Source organism: Schistocerca cancellata, chromosome 4 (assembly GCF_023864275.1).
Source record: "Schistocerca cancellata isolate TAMUIC-IGC-003103 chromosome 4, iqSchCanc2.1, whole genome shotgun sequence".
NCBI classification, from domain to species: domain Eukaryota; kingdom Metazoa; phylum Arthropoda; class Insecta; order Orthoptera; family Acrididae; genus Schistocerca; species Schistocerca cancellata.
The window spans coordinates 327,351,977-327,370,502 of NC_064629.1; the positions used below are offsets into that span (position 1 = coordinate 327,351,977).

Genomic DNA, 18,526 nt, shown 5'->3' on the forward strand with positions numbered 1-18,526 from the left:
TATACGTGGTGTAGAGTTACAATCTTTCCATAGTCATCCAATTTTCTTGGAACTCAGTAATAAATAGAGGAAGGTTCCAGCAGACCGAACCATTCAGGAAGTAAAAGATGCACTATAGTATGTGTCGATTTGAGGAAAGATTTTGTTCTTTTATCTATTGCATCACCTAGCCAAAGAGAGAAAACGTCTAAGAAATGGAGTGGCAGATGACGTTTGTATTCTGGACTGCCTGGTGCGAATTCATATTCTCCTTCATGATGTTATCCAACATCACAAGGCTGCAATGAAAAATGTCACGTGGCTGGGAAAATGAATGACTGGGAGTACAGACAATACACTAATGTTAGTAAACCCAACAACCAGTAGCCTCAGTGAAAATAGTTGTGTTAATCAGTGTTTATCCAAAACACAATGAAATATTGTTGTCTGTTCTGGTTGTTGCAAACTCAGTAGTGTTTGTGTTATAGTGTGCCATTTTTATTAATGCAAAAAAAGTGATCAGTATTTTATATACAGGCATCAGTGGGCAGAAGTAAAGCCTCACATCGTGCACATAGGGCATCAACATGAAATGCAGCATTAATGTCTGGATCTGGTGTGGAGTATTTGTCATCTCAACGCTGTATGTCATTTGAACAACTTCTTTTCTTCAAAACATATTAATTATGGATACTTTGTTCCATGACAAGCTAGATCACCAGACCATACTCTATTTTTTATGAGGCAATGTTGAAATGTATAATATATGAGGAAGAGATTTCTAGCATGAAAGGAAATACAAAATGCCAGTGGTATTACACAAAGGGGGCACAGACACGATGGATTATGTTCACTAATCCTTTCTTTGAAGTGTCAAAGTTGACCCCCCCCCCCCCCCCCCCCCCACACACACACACACACAGTTAGACAGTACCTCGTTGCGGGTCCGGGAGTCAGAATAGGCCCGAGGTACTCTTGCCTGTTGTAAGAGGCAACTAAAAGGAGTCCCACAAGTTTCGGCCTCTGTGATGGTCCCCTGTAGGGTTTGATCTCCATTTTTCAAAATTATCCCGAAGAGTGAGCCAATTGGGGAAGGGCACCTTACATGGTGCATCGTGTCCATCATGCGCTGAGACCTATCACATAATTTGTTGACGTGGATCTGCACTTCTGCTCATTCTTCAACTGCTGGGCAAGGTCACCCTCCCAGGTGCATATTTTTCCATCAACTGTGCAGTATCGTTTTATGCGCTGACGATGACAATCGACTTGTTTGCTTGGGTGCACCTGATACTCAGCACGGTAGCCAGTCCGTTGTGGTGGGGCCGCCATGTACCCTGTTGGTTGTAGCCAACTGACCACACAGGGATCACTCTGCTGATGCCTGCACTGTTAACTCCCCGCGTATGCCAAGGAGTAGATGCCCGTCTCCCTGGGGCATCAAGACTCCCGGCAATGGCCATCCTGCCAGGTGGCCCTTTCTGAGGCTGGGTGGCACCCGTGAGCAGGGCGCCTGGTCGGAGTGGGTGGCATCAGGGTGGATGACACGCGATGAAGCGTAGTACATCATCTCTTGCTGGTGGTCAAACACCAGCAGTCTCTAAGCATTCACGGGCTCAATTCAATGCACAGAAGTATGACCCCAAATCGCTCCCCTCTCTGGCCACACCATGGGAGGAACGTCAGGCTAAGGGTGGCAGCAGCTTTTGTTCGCCCCGGTACCTTGTATGTTAGAGAGCTGATGGGGCATGTTTCAAGACGATGAAGCCTCAGTTTTTTGTTGAGCATTTAGAGGACAAGTTTGAATAGGTGGAGGGCTTGTCCAAAATAAGATCTGGGTCAGTCTTGATCAAAACAGCATCCTCTGCCAAGTCACAGGCTTTACTCACTTGTGACAAGCTGAGGGATATTTCTGTAACCATCATGCCCCAGAAGAGCTTAAATAAGGTCCAGGGTATCATATTTCACAGGGACCTTCATTTGCAGTTCAACAATGAGCTGTGCGCCAATTTAGAATGATGAGGTGTACATTTCGTTTGGCATGTCCACCAGGGTTGGAGGGATAATCACATTTCCACAGGTGCCTTCATCTTGGCCTTTGAGGGTGATACATTACCCAACAAGGTCAAGGTGATGGTCTACCACTGTGATGTAAAACCCTATATCCCTCCTCCAATGTGGTGCTTTAAATGTTGGAAGTTTGGTCATATGTCTTCCCACATGTCGAGATTGCGGACGCCCATCACATCCCAATACTCCATGTGCCCATCCTCCCATCTGTGTCAACTGTGGAGAGCACCATTCTCCTTTATTGCCAGACTGCAGGATTCTCCAGAAAGAAAGGAAAATCATGGAGTACAATACCCTGGACCAACTGACCTACACTGACACTAAGAGGAAATTTGAACGCCTACATCCTGTACGCTTGACATCGTTTTACGCCGCCTCTACAACTGTTCTAGCCCCATCAGCCCCGCCAACCCCAGTCACCTCCCAGAGCCAGAAGACTACACCTGCCCCCTTGATGGTGGGGGGGGGGGGGCACTTCCCATCCTGTTGCTCCTGCACCACCTGCTTCAGGAGCAACACCCTCCCAACCATCGGGGACGTCCGTCCCCCATTCTAAGCCGGAGAAGCGTACAACTTTTTCAGCTGCTCTCGCTGGGAAGGGGTCCCTTGGGTCACTCCCTTCCCAGGTTTCTGCTAATGGGAAAGATGACACCTGCCAGTGGTTGAAGAGCCCAAAAGCAGCTGGTTGCAGGGCTTCACGCTCATCCTCAGTCCTGGAGACAGAGTCAGTGAAGTCCTCCCAGCCAGGGAAACCCAAGGAACAGTGAGAGAAATCCAAAAAGAATGTCCCTAAGACCAAGGGAATAGCGATGGCACCCACACCACCCCTACCTCCAAGCTCTGTGTCTGTGGATGAGGTGGAGATTCTGGTGTCCACTGAGGACCTAGATCTCGCCCGTCCCTCAGACAATATGGATATAGACTGCTCAGTCAAAAAGGCGGTGCCAGCAGGTGACCCAGAGGCATAAACTGCCTCATTGAATGTTCCATGCCTTCCCAGTCTCACGATGACATCATCCTCCAGTGGAATTGCGGCGGTTTTTTCCACCACCTGGCTGAGCTACAGCAACTGTTAAGCTTTACACCTGCTATCTGCATTGCCCTCCAGGAAACCTGGTTCCCAGCAATGTGTACCCCTGCCCGGCTGTAAGGGATATTACAGGAACTGTAGCGACTATAATCGAGTGTCAGGTGGCGTTTGCGTTTATGTCCTAAATTCAGTCTGTAGTGAACATTTGCCCCTTCAAACCCCACTTGAAGCTGTGGCCGTCAGAATAAGGACGGCACAGGAAATAACTGTCTGCAGTGTAAATCTTTCTCCATATGGTGTAGTATCCCTGAATGTATTAGCTGCACTGATTGATCAACTCCCTAAACTTTTCCTACTTTTGGTAGATTTTAACGCCCATAACCCCTTGTGGGGTAGCACTGTGCTTACTGGCCGAGGCAGAGATGTCGAAACTTCACTGTCTCAGTTCAACCTCTGCCTCTTAAATACTGGGGCTGCCACACATTTCAGTGTGGCTCATGGTAGTTACTCGGCCAGTGATTTATCAATATGCAGCCCAGGCCTTCTCCCATCTGTACATTGGAGAGCACATGACGACCTGTGTTGTCATAACCACTTCCCCATCTTCCTGTCACTGCCCGGGCATCAAGTCCACGGACGCCTGCCCACATGGGGTTTAAACAAGGTGGACTGGGAAACTTTCACCTCTGCTTGTCACCATTGAATCTCACCGACATGGGAACACAGATGTGATGGTTGAGCAGCTGAAAACAACAATCTTTTCTGTGGCAGAAAACACGATCCCTCGTTCTTTAGGGTGCCCCCGGTGAAAGACAGTCCCTTGGTTGTCACCGGAAGGTACTGAAGCAATTAAGGAGCACCAGCGAGCTCTACAGTGGCATAGGTGGCACCCTTGCCTGGAGCACCTCATAGCCTTTAAACAGCTCCATGCTCGCGTTCAGCAACTTATCAAACGACAGAAGTAGGAGTGTTGGGAGAGATATGTCTCAACCACTGGGTGCCATATGTCACCTTCCCAAGTCTGGGCAGACATGAAACATGTTTTCGGGTGCCAGACCCCAACAGGTGTTCCTGGTGTTCACATAAATGGCGTGTTATCTACCGATGCAAACGTGATTGTTGAGCACTATTCTCGAGTCTGTGTGTCAGAGAATTACCTCCAGCCTTTTGCACTCTCAAACGGCAGCTGGAAGGGAAATTCCTCTCATTTACTACATGCCACAGTGAATCCTATAATGCCCCATTTACAGAGTGCGAGCTCCTGAGTGCCCTTGCATATTGCCCCAACTCAGCTCCTGAACCAGATCGAATCCACAATCAGATGATTAAACATGTCTCATCTGACTGCAAGGGACATCTCCTCATCATCTTCAGCTGGATCTGGTGCGATGGCATTTTTCCATAGCAATGGCAGGAGAGCACCATCATTCTGGTGCTCAAACCCTGTAAAAGCCAACTTCATGTGGATAGCTATCAGCCCATCAGCTTCACCAACATTCTTTGTATGCTGCTGGAATGTGTGGTGTGTCGGCGGTTGGGTTGGGTCCTAGAGTCACGTGGCCTATTGGCTCCATGTCAGGGTGGCTTCCGCCAGGGTTGCTCTACCACTGGTAATCTTGTCCCCCTCAAGTCTGCCATTCAGTCATCCTTTCCAGATGCCAATACCTGGTTTCCATCTTTTTTGACTTACATAAAGCATATGACATGACCTGGTGACATCAAATCCTTTTCACATTATACGAATGGGGCCTCAGAGGCTCACTCCTGATTTTCATCTAGAATTTCCTGTCGCTTCGCACTTCCCATGTCCAAGTTGGTGTCTCCCATAGTCCCCCCCCCCCCCCCCCCCAATATCCAGGAGAATGGGGTCCTGCAGGGCTCTGTATTGAGTGTGTCTCTATTCTTAGTGGCCATTAATGGTCTAATAGCAGCTGTAAGGCCGGCCGTCTCACCTTCTCTGTACGTAGACGACTTCTGCGTTTCATACTGCTCCACCAGTACTGGTGTTGCTGAGCAGTGCCTACAGGGAGGCATCCCCAAGGTGCAGTCATGAGCTCTAGCCTAGAGTTTCCAGTTTTCGGATGCAATGTTGTGTGTTATGCACTTCTGTCGACGTCATTCCATTCATCCAGAACCAGAACTTTACCTTAACGATGATCCACTCACTGTAGTGGAGACATATCTATTCTTAGGACTGGTTTTCGATGCCCAATTGACTTGCCTTCCTCACCTTCATCAGCTTAAACGGAAGTGCTGGCAGCACCTTAATGCCCTCTGCTGCCTGAGTAACACCAACTGGGGTGCAGATCGCCCTACGCTGCTGCAGCTCTACAGAGCCCTTGTTCAATCCCGCCTTGACTATGGGACTGTGGTTTATGGTTCGGCGGCACCCTCAGCATTGCATTTACTCGACACAGTGCACCACTGCGAGATTCGACTAGCCACAGGAACTTTTAGGACAAGTCCGGTGACCAGCGTCCTTATGGAAGCCAGAGTGCCTCCATTGCAGGTTAGGTGTGCACAACTGCTGAACTGCTGGCCAGTTACGTAGCACACATTCGTAGTTCTCCTGTGCATCCGAATCACCGTCTCCTTCTCCCACCCATGGCGGTTCATCTCCCACATCAGAGGCCCAGGTCAGGGCTTCCAGTTGCAGTTCGTGTCCGATCCCTTCTTTCTGAATTGGAGTCCTTGTACCACCTATACTTGAGGTCCATTCACTACACCTCCATAGGTGCAGCTTCACCTGTACCTTTCACATGGCCCTAAGGACTCAGTTAACCCTGCAGAGCGCAGGGTACTAAGGCCACGAAGTGGTTTACACCAATGGCTCGATGGCTGATGCTCACATTGGCTTCACGTATGTCCATGGAGGACATATTGAACAGCATTCCTTGCCTGATGGCTGCAGTGTTTTCACTTCCGATCTGGTGGCTATATCTCGTGTTCGTGAGCACATCCTTACATGCCCCGAGGAATCGTTTGTTGTGTGTACTGATTCCTTGAGCAGCCTACAAGCTATTGACCAGTGCTACCCTTGCCATCCTCTGGTGGCGTCCATCCAGGAGTCCGGCTATGCCCTGGACCAGTCGCGTCATTCAGTGGTGTTTGTATAGACCCCAGGACACGTCGGCATCCCAGGCAACGAACTTGCTGACAGTCTGGCCAAACAGGCTACGTGGAAACCGCTTCTGGAGATGGGCATCTCTGAACCTGACCTGCGTTTTGACATTCGCTGCAGGGTTTTTCGCCTTTGGGAGACGGAATGGCATAACAATATGCACAACAAACTGTGTGTCATTAAGGAGTCTATGAATGTGTGGAAGTCTTATATGTGGGCCTCTCGCAGGGAATCAGTTATCCTCTGCTGGCTCCGCATTGGCCATGCTTGGGCGACCCACGGTTACCTCTTGCGCCATGAAGACCCGCCTCAGTGTCGGTGCGGCGCCCGGTTGACAGTGGCCCATATTCTGGTGCACTGTCCCACTTTGACTGCCCAGCGACGAAATCTTGGGTTACCGGACTCGTTTCCGCTGATTATATCTGACAACGCCTCATTGGCTGATTTAGTTTTATGTTTTATTCATGAGGGTGGGTTTTATCATTTGACCTAAGTTTTAGCGCATGTCCTTTGTGTCCTCCACCCTAGTTCTTTTAGGGTGGAGGTTTTAATGTATTGCAGAGTGGCTGGCTTTTCCTTTTTATTCTTGTGGTCAGTCAGCCACTGGAATCTGCTTTCTTGTTTTACTCTCTTCTGTTTCTAGCATCTCTGTTTTCTTGTCCTCTTTTGTCCCTTTTGGGGTTCCTAGCCTTTCCTTTGTTCTTGTGGTTTTTCCTTTCTTTCTGTTTTTTTATATGTCTCATCTGTTTTATTGTAATACTTGTGGCATTGTTTTATTAGGAACAAGGGACCGATAACCTCGCAGTTTGGTCCCTTCCCTCCTCTCTTTTAAACCAGCCAACCAACCAACCAATCAGACAGTACTTATGAAATGTATATACAACAAAAGGTTTTGTGTTTCTGTGTAATTTCAGTGCTCACACTTTCATATTACATCTGTTTTGTGTAACTGAGACATAAATCCGTTTCCACATTTTGGCTTTTGATTCTTTTTACCAGTTCATTTTAACACATTGGCTTGCATGGTGTAGTTGGTTTACCGACCCCTTGAGCCATTTACTTTTTTTCAATATCGTGTTTTAGTTTGCTCCAAGTAAACTTGTTAAGTGCAAATGAAGTGAAAATATGGCATTTTAGTAACTTTTTAAAATTTTTGTGAGAGTTGCATATGATTCACATGGCCCCAGTGTAAAGGTACCAGGTGTATCAATTGCTATGTCGCTAATAATCTTAGGTTTGTACTCCTGTCAGTTTTTCATTCCACAGCATTATTTGTATACAGTTCCTTTATTGTTGCTACAGTTTTTATTCAGTGTTGTTTGCTCCATAACAATGTGATACTGTGGCAGAAGAAAATTTCTCATAGAAATTATGAAGATGAACAAAGGCATGTACATCAGTTTTTAGATGAAGTTATGGACATAAGTGATGAAGATCTGTGTCTTTATTTGGTGATAGCTCAGACAAATTTTTACCAGAGGAGACCGGAAGCGAAACTGGAAGGTCTGATGATGGACTCACATCAGTGAAGATAGGAAGAAGAGTTTTAAGTCCACATTCAGTCAAAGAACCAGACTTCACAGCTGTAAAATCCAGGCAACAAAGCACATCTAACCATGTTGGTGCCATTGATTCAGGGTCAATTGAAGTAAGTGTAATATCAGAAAGTTATGAAGATGAAGATGACACACTTAGAACAAATTCTAATGAGGTTGGTGAGGTTGTCTGGGGGCGAGTTATGGGTAAAAATATGAATAACTTTACATTTATTAATTCCAGTTCTGGTGTAAATGCTTCTGTTGCACTAACTCTCAAAGGCAAGACACCATACGATTTCTTCAAATATTTTGTAACTGATGTAATTTTAGAATATGTGACTCAAGAAACTAGTTTGTATGCAAAACAAGTCTTAGAAAGCCATTCAGTAACTGTTAATTCATGACTGAAAGCGTGGACTGATGTCAGCAAAACTGAAATTGAACAATTTTTAGGATTTTTGTTAAGGATGTCACTAAATGTAAAGCCAAGGATTTCAAATTATTGGTCAGGAAATATGCTCTATCACAACAACGTAAAAAATGTTATGTCACACAATTGTTTTGAACTGCTTTTACGTATATGGCATTTTCCCGGTAACAACCAGTGCCAATTGGGAAACCCTTTATTCAAAGTTCAACCTCTTATTGATAAATTACTGCAGAGATTTCAAAGTGTAGTTGTGCCGTAGAAAGAAGTTTACATTGATGAAACACTTGTGCCATTTCGAGGAAGACTGAGTTTCATTCAGTATATAAAGAAAAAGCACCATAAATTCAGAATTAAATTGTTCAAACTTTATCTAAAGGGTGGCTACACCTGGAATATGAAAGTTTACTGTGGGAAGAATGCAAATCCTGGTGTTTCTCTTGCACTTCTGTTGTTATGAGCTGTATGAGAGGATTACTAATGGGAGGAGAATCTTATATACAGACAATTTTTACACAAGTGTTCATCTAGCACACCAACTTCTTGAACAATCAACACATTTAGTTGGTACTGTAAGATCAAACAGAAAACTTAATATTCAAGATGTTGTAAAGGCAAAACTGAAGAAAGGGGAACACAAAGCAGAGGGGGAAGTACCACAGATAAAGTAGTCCTGAAATGGAAAGATAAGAGGGATGTTCTGATGCTGAGCACTGTTCACGGAGGAGGAGGAGGAGGAGGAGAAGAAGAAGAAGAAGAAGAAGAAGAAGAAGTTCAAACCAGGAAGGGGAAAAAGAAAAAGCTAACAATGATAATTGACTATAGTCCATCAAAGTCTTTTATAGATCTTTCTGACCAAATGTAGTCGTACTCACATTGTCTAAGGTGGGGTGTGAAGTGATACAGGAAGCTTGCAATTGAATTGCTGACAGGGTCAGCACTAGTAAATGCTCATGCGATTTACCGATACATCATCATCAACAACAACAACAACAACAACATCTCAATCACAGAATTCAAAGAGGAAGTGACTTTGAGACTATTCCATACAGAAGATGTCGATGAGCCGGAGACACCTCTCACCAAAGCCACAGTGTTACCTGCAGATTGTGCACTTGTGAACAGGGGAGCAGCCAGATGTAGCTGTACAGTGTGCTACGAAAAAATGAAGAATGGATTTGGATGAAAGCAAGCTGTCAAGAAATGCAAACAAACTGCATGGAAATGTAAGAATTGTGACTCATATTTTTGCATAGTGTTTTTTGATAAAGCATAAAGCACAGTGCATACAGGTGTTAGAGAATCAAAGTGGAATGACCCAAATTTTTCAGTTTCATTGTTGCCGCAATTAGAGTTCAAGAATGTAAATAAAATTGTATGTAATTTGCAATCTGCTGTGTAAGTAATATGTCAAACTAAATAATAAATAAATAATAAAAAGAAGAAAAGTCCAGTACGACTTAGCCACGTGAGTTATATATAACTCACACATTCAGATGTCAATAACTACTCTTGAGCTCTAGAAAACCGTAGGCCATGAACTTGATTTGTTACTGGGGCCATAACCTACTATAACACCAAGTCACAGCATGCTCCTGTGAGTTCCAACTGCACCACGGAGCTTTAAATGGAAAAATGACCGTGAGTTGTATTTACTTCATGTGGCCCGAAGAGAACACTTCCTATGAGTTATATTTAATTCACGTGGCAGTCAATGTGTTAAAGAACTAAAACAAAAATAAATAGAACTAAAAAGTATACAAATCAATACATTTATTTCTTAATTTTCTTTTAGCTTGCTATCTAGCCATGATGCATGATACAAATACTGAAAGAGGGGGTTGAGAGGTAAAAGCTGTTACTGATCACATTTGGTTGTATAGGCTATCCCATAATGTCATCTCCCTTGCAAGAGAATCTGTGGCATAGAGAGCAACAACATGCTCCAGTTATGCCATTTTGTTGTTATTTCTTCCTTGGTTCTAAAGGTTCGCAGAAACACTGAGAATCTGATGCCACTTTTCTCCAATATATGAAGTTCAGTTGTTGCTCTCTCTTGGCCTAGTAATTTTGAAAAAAAAAAAAAAAAAGGTGTTTTGCATTTGTAGTTCAATATGTGACGTCCTCCATATATTGTTGGAGTCATTCGAGACTGTCTGGAATTCTTCTGTTTATAAGGTTTAGAGATTTGACATTGTGAAATGATGGAAGAAATTGCAAGAAATTGCTTGATGATTTGTGTGGAGGAAAAGGCTACAGCCCTTTTTTTAAAAAAATTTTCCCAGTTTTGTCCTTGCTTCAGACCTGGTAGTTGACAAAACTGAAATGAGAAATTAAAATACCAAATTAGGATTACCCAGTGCAACAAAAGGGTAGAAGGATGAACAAATTTTAGTTATGAAAAAGTCTTTGCACCAAGTTCAAAGGATGGACAGAATACACAAATGATAAGTATGATACTGAGATTATCACCTTTACATATAAGGAGAGCAGAGAGATATCTGGCACAGTGTGCGGCAGAAACCAATAAAAATAGAAAACAGAACAGATGTTGATTTTTCTATTCAGAAGTTACTATGTCAAGAAAAAGCAATGTGACTGAACTTCATATACTGAATAAAAGTGAAGTGAGATTTTGAGTTGCTATTTGTTTCTTTCCATTTTTTAAAATCAAGACTATTAAAGAAAACACTGCATAAGAATATAAATGTGTATATAGAGGAGAAAAGTATTACATACAGCTTTGATCAAGGATACAAACGTTGCTAATGTATTTAGATATTTTTCAAGAGTTCCAGTACTTCCGGCAACAGAATTTTTAGTGTAGGTACGTATGTTATGGTTAAGGGTGCCCAAGCTTTGTGTTATTTAATATTCTGAAATGTCCTCAGCCATTAACTTTGTGGAATAGAAATGTGTGTCCCATTTCTGCCATGTTGTGGCAGCTAACACACAACTTACTTGTAGGGAAATGTTGGTTAAACCAGACAACGGGCTACATACAGGACAAGAAATTCCAATGTAAGCCACTGATCCACCTAAAGATAAGGGTGTAAGCCCTCTGTGGTGTCCTGCCCACTCGTCTCTTATAGGGTGCCTAAAGGATGCTGCTTTCTCAGATAGCTATACAACAATTCAAGCAAATCAAATTAATGGTTTTTGTTATAATAAGGTAGATTGACAAAACTTAACTTTGGGTCACAAGCAATTGGCAACATGCATGTAATCAATGTCCTTCGCTGTATACAATGTCCATACAAGTAATTCACACAAGTTCATAGGGATCACAAGTTACGGCTGTTCTAGTGCCTCTCTTCTAGTGCCTCTTTTACTAATGCATGGTTCCTAGTCCAGGTCTGCTAGTGCCTGTCTTCTACTGTCTGGCAGATGCTGGCAGGAGCGGCACTTATATTCTAGTCAGATAGAGGCCGCTGCTGTCGTGGTGTGTTCCTAGTCAGTATACTATTGGCTGACACCATCTCTCGGCCTTCTCTGCTCTTGCATTCTTCATCTCCGTGCCGGCACTTGTCATTACACTGGAACATCCTCAAAATGTGCTACAAAAGAAAATAAGTAGCTAACACAAATAACTTTTTTAATTTGTCTTTTATTCCGTAAACAATCATTGTTTCCAAATCACAGTCTAATGTAGACAATATAAAGGGGATGTTTTCTGTCATGGTTAGAAGGCATCAAACGTTGTAGCAGTTGATATAATCTCTATTTTAGCTGATGAAGAGGTGAATCTGGTATGTATTTTAAGATTTTGTGCTGCCTGACCTTCCAAAATTGTTAGCTAGGGTACTTGAATGTGACTAATAGATTTATTTTGAAAGGGATCAGTTAGCTACATTTTTGTGGCGTATTGTCCATCTTAGTAATGACACTAATAACTACTCTATTGAATGCCATTAACTCCCACTCACAACCAGCACCACCATCACATCTGTTGTCAGGGATGTGTACCATTAGGCACTCAGGATGAGGAAATGCAGTGGAACCACTCTGTGACTTCAGAGTAATACTTGCTAGTTACAGGTTATGGAACTGTTACTGATGTGTATCATGAGAGTTCCTTTATGTGCCTCAATAGTGTTTACCATTATATAATGATTTGTTATGCTTCTACGAAGTGTGTTCAGAAAGTATCAAACCTTCGATTGTCAGAAATACATTTATTGACTTGGTACAGAATTGTAATCACCTTCAAAGTATTCTCCTGGGTAATGCGCAGAGTTCTCCCAGTGCTCCTGCCATTGTTTGAAGTACATGTGGATCTTGTCTTAAGGAATGTTGATCAGCTGGGTCATCACATTCTGCATGTTGACCCAAATTGCTTTCCTTTCAGGCAAATTTTCTGCTTGAGAAATAGTGAAAAGTCTTATAGGGACATGTTGGAAGTGCAGAAAGCCCGACTAACCACTGAAATGTTGTGTTTGCCGAGAAAAGTCTGAATGAGATGTGCTCAGTGTATGGGTCCTTTACCATGACAGAGCTGCTGAGTCATTCATGCTGCATGGCATCACAAAAGTGAGGAAGGACCTCCTGGTAGTGTTGGCCTTTTGATGCATAATTGTGATGCACCATCCCATAAAAATTGAAGAAAACAATCAATGTGACTGGACCTGGCATGCTTGTTTTGGCCTTGAGTATGTTATATGTTGTCACTGTGATTACTTCATTTTGGTTTCTGAGTCGTATCCATAAACCTATGTCTCATCCATGCAGTCTTATTGTTCAGAAAGTTGGGGATACTGTGTATATTGTCCAGAATGTCCTGTGCAAGTTCCAGATGGTGTTCCTTCTGCCCCATTGGCAGCAATTTTTGGTACAAATTTCACTGACACACTTCTCGTACACAAATCTCCAGTCAAAATTGAAAGTTCTTATCCAATGCTTACCCCTATCTTGCTCAAAAGCTTTTATACTGTGATACTATTGTCTTCCATGACTAAAGTCAGCCCTTGCTAAATGACATTGTCATTTTGGCTTGTTGAAGGTCTTCCTGAATGTGGTTTGCTGTTCACTGATGTGTGACCATATTTGAAGTGGTGATTGTACCACTCCTTTATCTGTGAGTTGCTCATAGTGTCATCCTCGAAAGCCTTTTGAATATCGTGAATATTTTCCACTTGAGTGTTGTCCAAGCTTTTGGGAAAACTTGATGCAATATCACTGCTCAGTTTTTCTCTGTCAACGTACTGGGATCAAAGGACTGCTCACTGTATGTTCTCACTCTCAGATGGACTGGCAGCAATTGACACTTTCTCCTGGAGGGGAAAAAATTCACACCTGTACATGAATGTTCCCACACCATATCTCCATTGGATAAAGTTTGCAGGGCTTCATAGTTTTACGCGGGAAAGGTAGTGGTTTTATACTTTTGGAGCACACATTGTATTTTGGAGAGAACATTATTATACATATATTGGTGTGTGTGTGTGTGTGTGTGTGTGTGTGTGTGTGTGTGTGTGTGTGTGTGTGTGTGTGTGCTTTGTCTCAATTATTCTCTGTTTGTTTCAGTTGTTGATTTTTTCAATCGTATCAACTTAATTTATGGTACGGTGTCTGAGTATTGCACTCCAGAAAGCTGTCCAACTATGTCAGGAGGACCAAAATTTGAATATTTATGGGCAGATGGTGTAAAGTACAAGAAACCAACTCCTCTTCCTGCACCACAATATGTTAGCCTCCTTATGGACTGGGTAGAGTCACAGATAAACAATGAAACTTTATTTCCTGTTTCAACAGGTAATTATTGACATTCTTTAAATAACCTCAAATTAAAACAAAATTGCTGTATTTGTAGGGAAATAAGTCATAGTGACTGAAGTGTAAATATGAATTATTGATTAACAGTTGCACTAAGTACTTAGATTGTCAGAGTATTTAAATGTGTTACAAATGATAAAAGACAACATGTCACTGAATTGGGAATGGACTAGATAAATTACCTATGTGGTTAAGTTAAATATTTGTATATGTCCATGTATTGTATTGTGTTGTGTTGTAAAGAATTACAGAACAGAATAACTGCAGATGTATATTTTTTATTTCAGATGTACCTTTTCCAAAGACATTTATCCCCTTGTGTCGAAAAATTCTGACCCGTCTTTTCAGAGTCTTTGTACATGTTTATATTCACCATTTTGATAGAATTGTGGCTATTGGAGCGGTAGGTATATTTCATATTTATATGTAAATTCCGATCTGAACAAAATGTTTAACTTACGTCTGATAAATTCTGAAATTTATTTTCCAGGAACCTCATGTCAATACCTGCTACAAGCATTTTTACTATTTTGTGAAAGAATTTGATCTTGTCAGTAGCAAAGAGCTTGAACCTCTGAAAGAAATGACTGCTCATATTTGTCGGGATCATGTGGAATCTCAGACTACCTCTAGCTGACCAGTTAGTTTCTTCGAATGTTATTTCTTCTTTTACTATGAGTGTAGTAAGTTTTTGTTTTTATTATATTTAACATGGCTGTGTACAATACATGTTCAGTGTATTAAGAGGATGTCAGAAATATGTTGGCAAAAGGGGTAAGTTCACAATTAAGACATTGATTAGGTATTGGATCTTCTTTGGATGAAAATATGTTGTAAAACCTTTTTCTTAATGACTCACTTATTTCTAAAAATTTATATTTGAAATATGAGAGAGAAGTGAAAAGTAAATATAATGTTCTTGCTAAATGCTACACATGTTTAGGATGAATATCTTCTTTCACTTGTCTTTATAGTTCCTGTGCACTGATTTTTCTTCTGTGTGAATCCCAGGTGAAAATAAAATCCTAAGACTGAATGTGTAGCCAGTTAATCAACATCTGTTTTATAATTGATTATGTCAAACTTATCCATCATCATCATTTGTATCTTGAGTGCAGCAAAGCATGATACTCAAGGTTGGAGGTGTAGAAATGGAGGAGACCACTGTTCCAGCCACTGTGAAACTGGCCATGATCTAGGTTTAGCTACTCTCCAAAATAGAGGTGAATATGTCATTTTGATATGAACATAGGATAAGATTGGTCCTGAAGTAAATCCAAATACAGTTTCCAACTGATAATTAGTGCACTGAGCATGCAATAACAAAGCATATGGAATTTTGTAGTTTGTGAACCAAAATGAATTTTCCACAACTTTGTGGTTTCAACGAGGAAGAATGTTTCCATCTGATATTGAGGCCCTAGTCTGTAAACAACAGTGGAAGCAGATTTATCATATTTAAATCAGTAATAAAGTTATTCATTTCTTTTATTGTTGTAGCATAATATAAATTTAACGTAAAACAAATGTTACCTTGACCAAAGCCATAATTTACATTGCAGTTTGTTTTCTGATAGACTAAAGCTGGAATAAAATAACTTTGTGACTGACGGATTGCAGTGGTGGGGATGGGGGGGGGGGGGGGGGGGGGGGACTACACAGTGACACATTGCCGTATGCAGCCAGCCACACTTGACATGGTGCTGCATGTACCTACAAGACACACAACACATCAAGCCTTGTGGCACTCGTGAAAGACCTAAAACTATCTTGTGGCTGAGTTCTACAACATGTCTCACCGAAACAAGCCACCATTATTTTAATCGAAATAAAAAATTGGCTGTTGATCTAAGACCCAAACTTAAGTTTTTCTCATGAGCATTTCTCTCCTATCTAAGTAGCATATCATACTGAAACAAAGCTTCAGCCAGCAAGTACCTTGTTTCCATCTCAAGCCACAAGCTGATGTAGAATGAAAGATTAATTTTGGAATTCCGTCAGTCATTATAGCTAAATTTTCATGTAGATCCTCTTATGGATGCTTTTTGTGCAAAAAATCACCTAGATTGTTTGGTGTTGTGAAATTACTTTGTCTACCTTGTGCGCTGGTTTTAAGATTTAATGTTGTCGAGTTTGACATGCTCTGTAACTTCCAATTATCTCTCAATCGGTAAGGAGAGTGAACTCATGCTTTTGCTATCCATCACTGTATGATGCATAATGCTATAAGATTTAAGGATTTAGAAAAGAAGTTATTTCCTTTCCCCAATTTTGAAACTGATAAACTTCAAGTGTGAGACAGCTTTTCTGTAAACTTTGGATGAAACTGACGGAGATATTACTGAGCAATCACCTACACAACAGACTACCATCTATCAGTTTGTATATGCTGTTTCTGGCATCCTCCGAAAATGTGCTGTAAAACCCTAATTGTTTGTGTGTGTGTGTGTGTGTGTGTGTGTGTGTGTGTGTGTGTGTGTGTGTGTGTTTTTTTTTTTTTTTTTTTTCAGGCATTAAATGTGACATGTGATGTAGAAAAATTTAAAAAGAAAGCTGTGAAACTGTATAAGCAGGAGCCAAATCACATGAGTCGTATTAATCAAATACCTCATTCTATAGATATATTGCAGATATTCAGATGGTGAGGTGAGATTCACATGAATTCAGGGGTCCATTAGAAATACATACTATATCACTAAAAAAACTCTTTTGTTCCTGTGACCAGGGTTACCTGCCTAATGAGTCAAAATAGAATGTAATGTTTGCTGTTAATGGTGGGGTGGTCACATGTTAGACTCCTGAATGGTCTCCCTCCCTCCCACCCTCCAGTTAGCAGATCTGGCAAGATAAACTTGGAATTTCGTTGTGTGTTATGCATTTAATTTTTGTGTATCTACTAACATAAGTAGTGTTACTATTTTTCAAACAGGGCATATGTTCTAAGGTGATGACATTGAGAATCTTGTGTTTAGAAATGTAAAATACAGCTGAATTTTGTACAGAACATTTACTCCTTTTCTCCACTTCAGTATGTCATTCTGTAACAAATTTTAGATTATTGAATTTTGCAGTGATAATAATGTTCAAATATTCCCTATAAAGCTCTTCTTTCTTATTCATTGTATCATTTTTTAAGTCCATGTTGGCACATACTTGCTCACAATCTGCAATGAAAATACAGTACTATACTGTTTGGTCCCCCATAGGAGAAGCTACTGACAAACCAAAGAATAGTGCATGAGAGAAAACTTAAAAAACTTGTGTTTGGTGAACATTGGAAAGTACTTTCCTACTGAATCCATTTGTTGTAACAGTCAAACCTAATTATTTTCAAGTTCTTTGAATATTTCTTAAATCTTGTGGGCATTTAAACTGGAATTGCTTCTTTAATCAAAATTCAATTTTGTGAGCATTTCATAAAATCAAATAAATAAACAAAAGTTATGTGCTATATATTTTACATTTGCTTCTGAGACCCACAGAATCTGTCTCTTTAGCAATAGGGCAATGTAGTGTTGTGTTACGCAGTGTAAATGGGGAGGGGGAAAATTAAAGCTATGGCAAAGTTTGTAAAGGATTCCAAAATCACCTTTGAATAAGAGTCAAAATTTTTAATCCATACTTTACATGTCTCATCTGGAGCTCTCGTAAGTCATTTCCTGGGAGTCTCTCTCTCTCTCTCTCTCTCTCTCTCTCTCTCTCTCTCTCTCTGTGTGTGTGTGTGTGTGTGTGTGTGTGTGTGTGTGTGTGTGTGTGTGTGTGTGTGTGTGTGTGTGTGTGTGTCCAGACTATTCTGCATTTTGATAAAGATCCTGAAAGGAGAGGTTAGAAAATGTCATAGTACTTTTGTGAGCTGTGGGGTATCACCCCCACAAAATATATTGGGAGAGGTTAGAGTTTCACCATTATTTACTCCAGTATTGTGCAGCCTATTTATTGTTCTTATTACATGATTTGTGACACGATTCTGAGTTATTTACAATTTCTTCCCAGTATTCTTCCTTTCCTTCAGTATTTGCCTCACCTGTAGCAGGTTCTGCTACTGGTTGGCAATTAACCATTCAGAATTTGGCAATAATCTTTGTCTTAAGTCAGTAATGAGATTGACTTTTTATCACTGCACACATTACGTGCACAAAAGGAGGGAAATCGCGTGTGGCATCTGTCTGTGACTTGTGTAAAATTTTACTATATGTATTCATATTTCATCTGTTGGCGTGTTGTGTTTCTGGGATTGATATGGGGGAATGTCTCTTGCATTTGTCGAGATAAATCGGGAAAATTACCTAAAAATCACAGTCAGATAGACCTGGTATATCAGACAAACTGACTTTAACCGAGCACACACATAAATTCCATGTTTGGCTCACTTTCCAGTCTCGCAAGTTAGGATGCTGTTCATTAATCTTTATCAGGAAGTCATTGCTTACCAAATGTGTGTTTCCATTTTTCTTTTTACTAAGTGTACATGGCAGTTGTCAGTTTGTGTTGATCTGTGCTTATACATTTTTGTTGTTGTTGACAACTTAGCTCATTGCAGTATTTTATTTAACATACCCCTCTCCTTTATTATGGTTTGCTGTTAGAGG

The 18,526-nt window shown here is 41.3% G+C and overlaps 1 protein-coding gene across 1 annotated transcript in view; it reads left to right on the forward strand.

Moving 5' to 3' along the window:
• Positions 1–14,992, forward strand: part of LOC126183808 (MOB kinase activator-like 3) — a 31,844-nt gene extending 16,852 nt beyond the window's left edge. The window contains exons 3-5 of the mRNA XM_049926056.1: positions 13,689–13,916; positions 14,225–14,340; positions 14,428–14,992. Of these exons, the coding sequence (XP_049782013.1) occupies positions 13,689–13,916; positions 14,225–14,340; positions 14,428–14,574 (491 nt within the window). The 3' untranslated portion in view covers positions 14,575–14,992. The remainder of the gene's footprint in view (positions 1–13,688; positions 13,917–14,224; positions 14,341–14,427) is intronic.
• Positions 14,993–18,526: the final 3,534 nt, after the last annotated feature.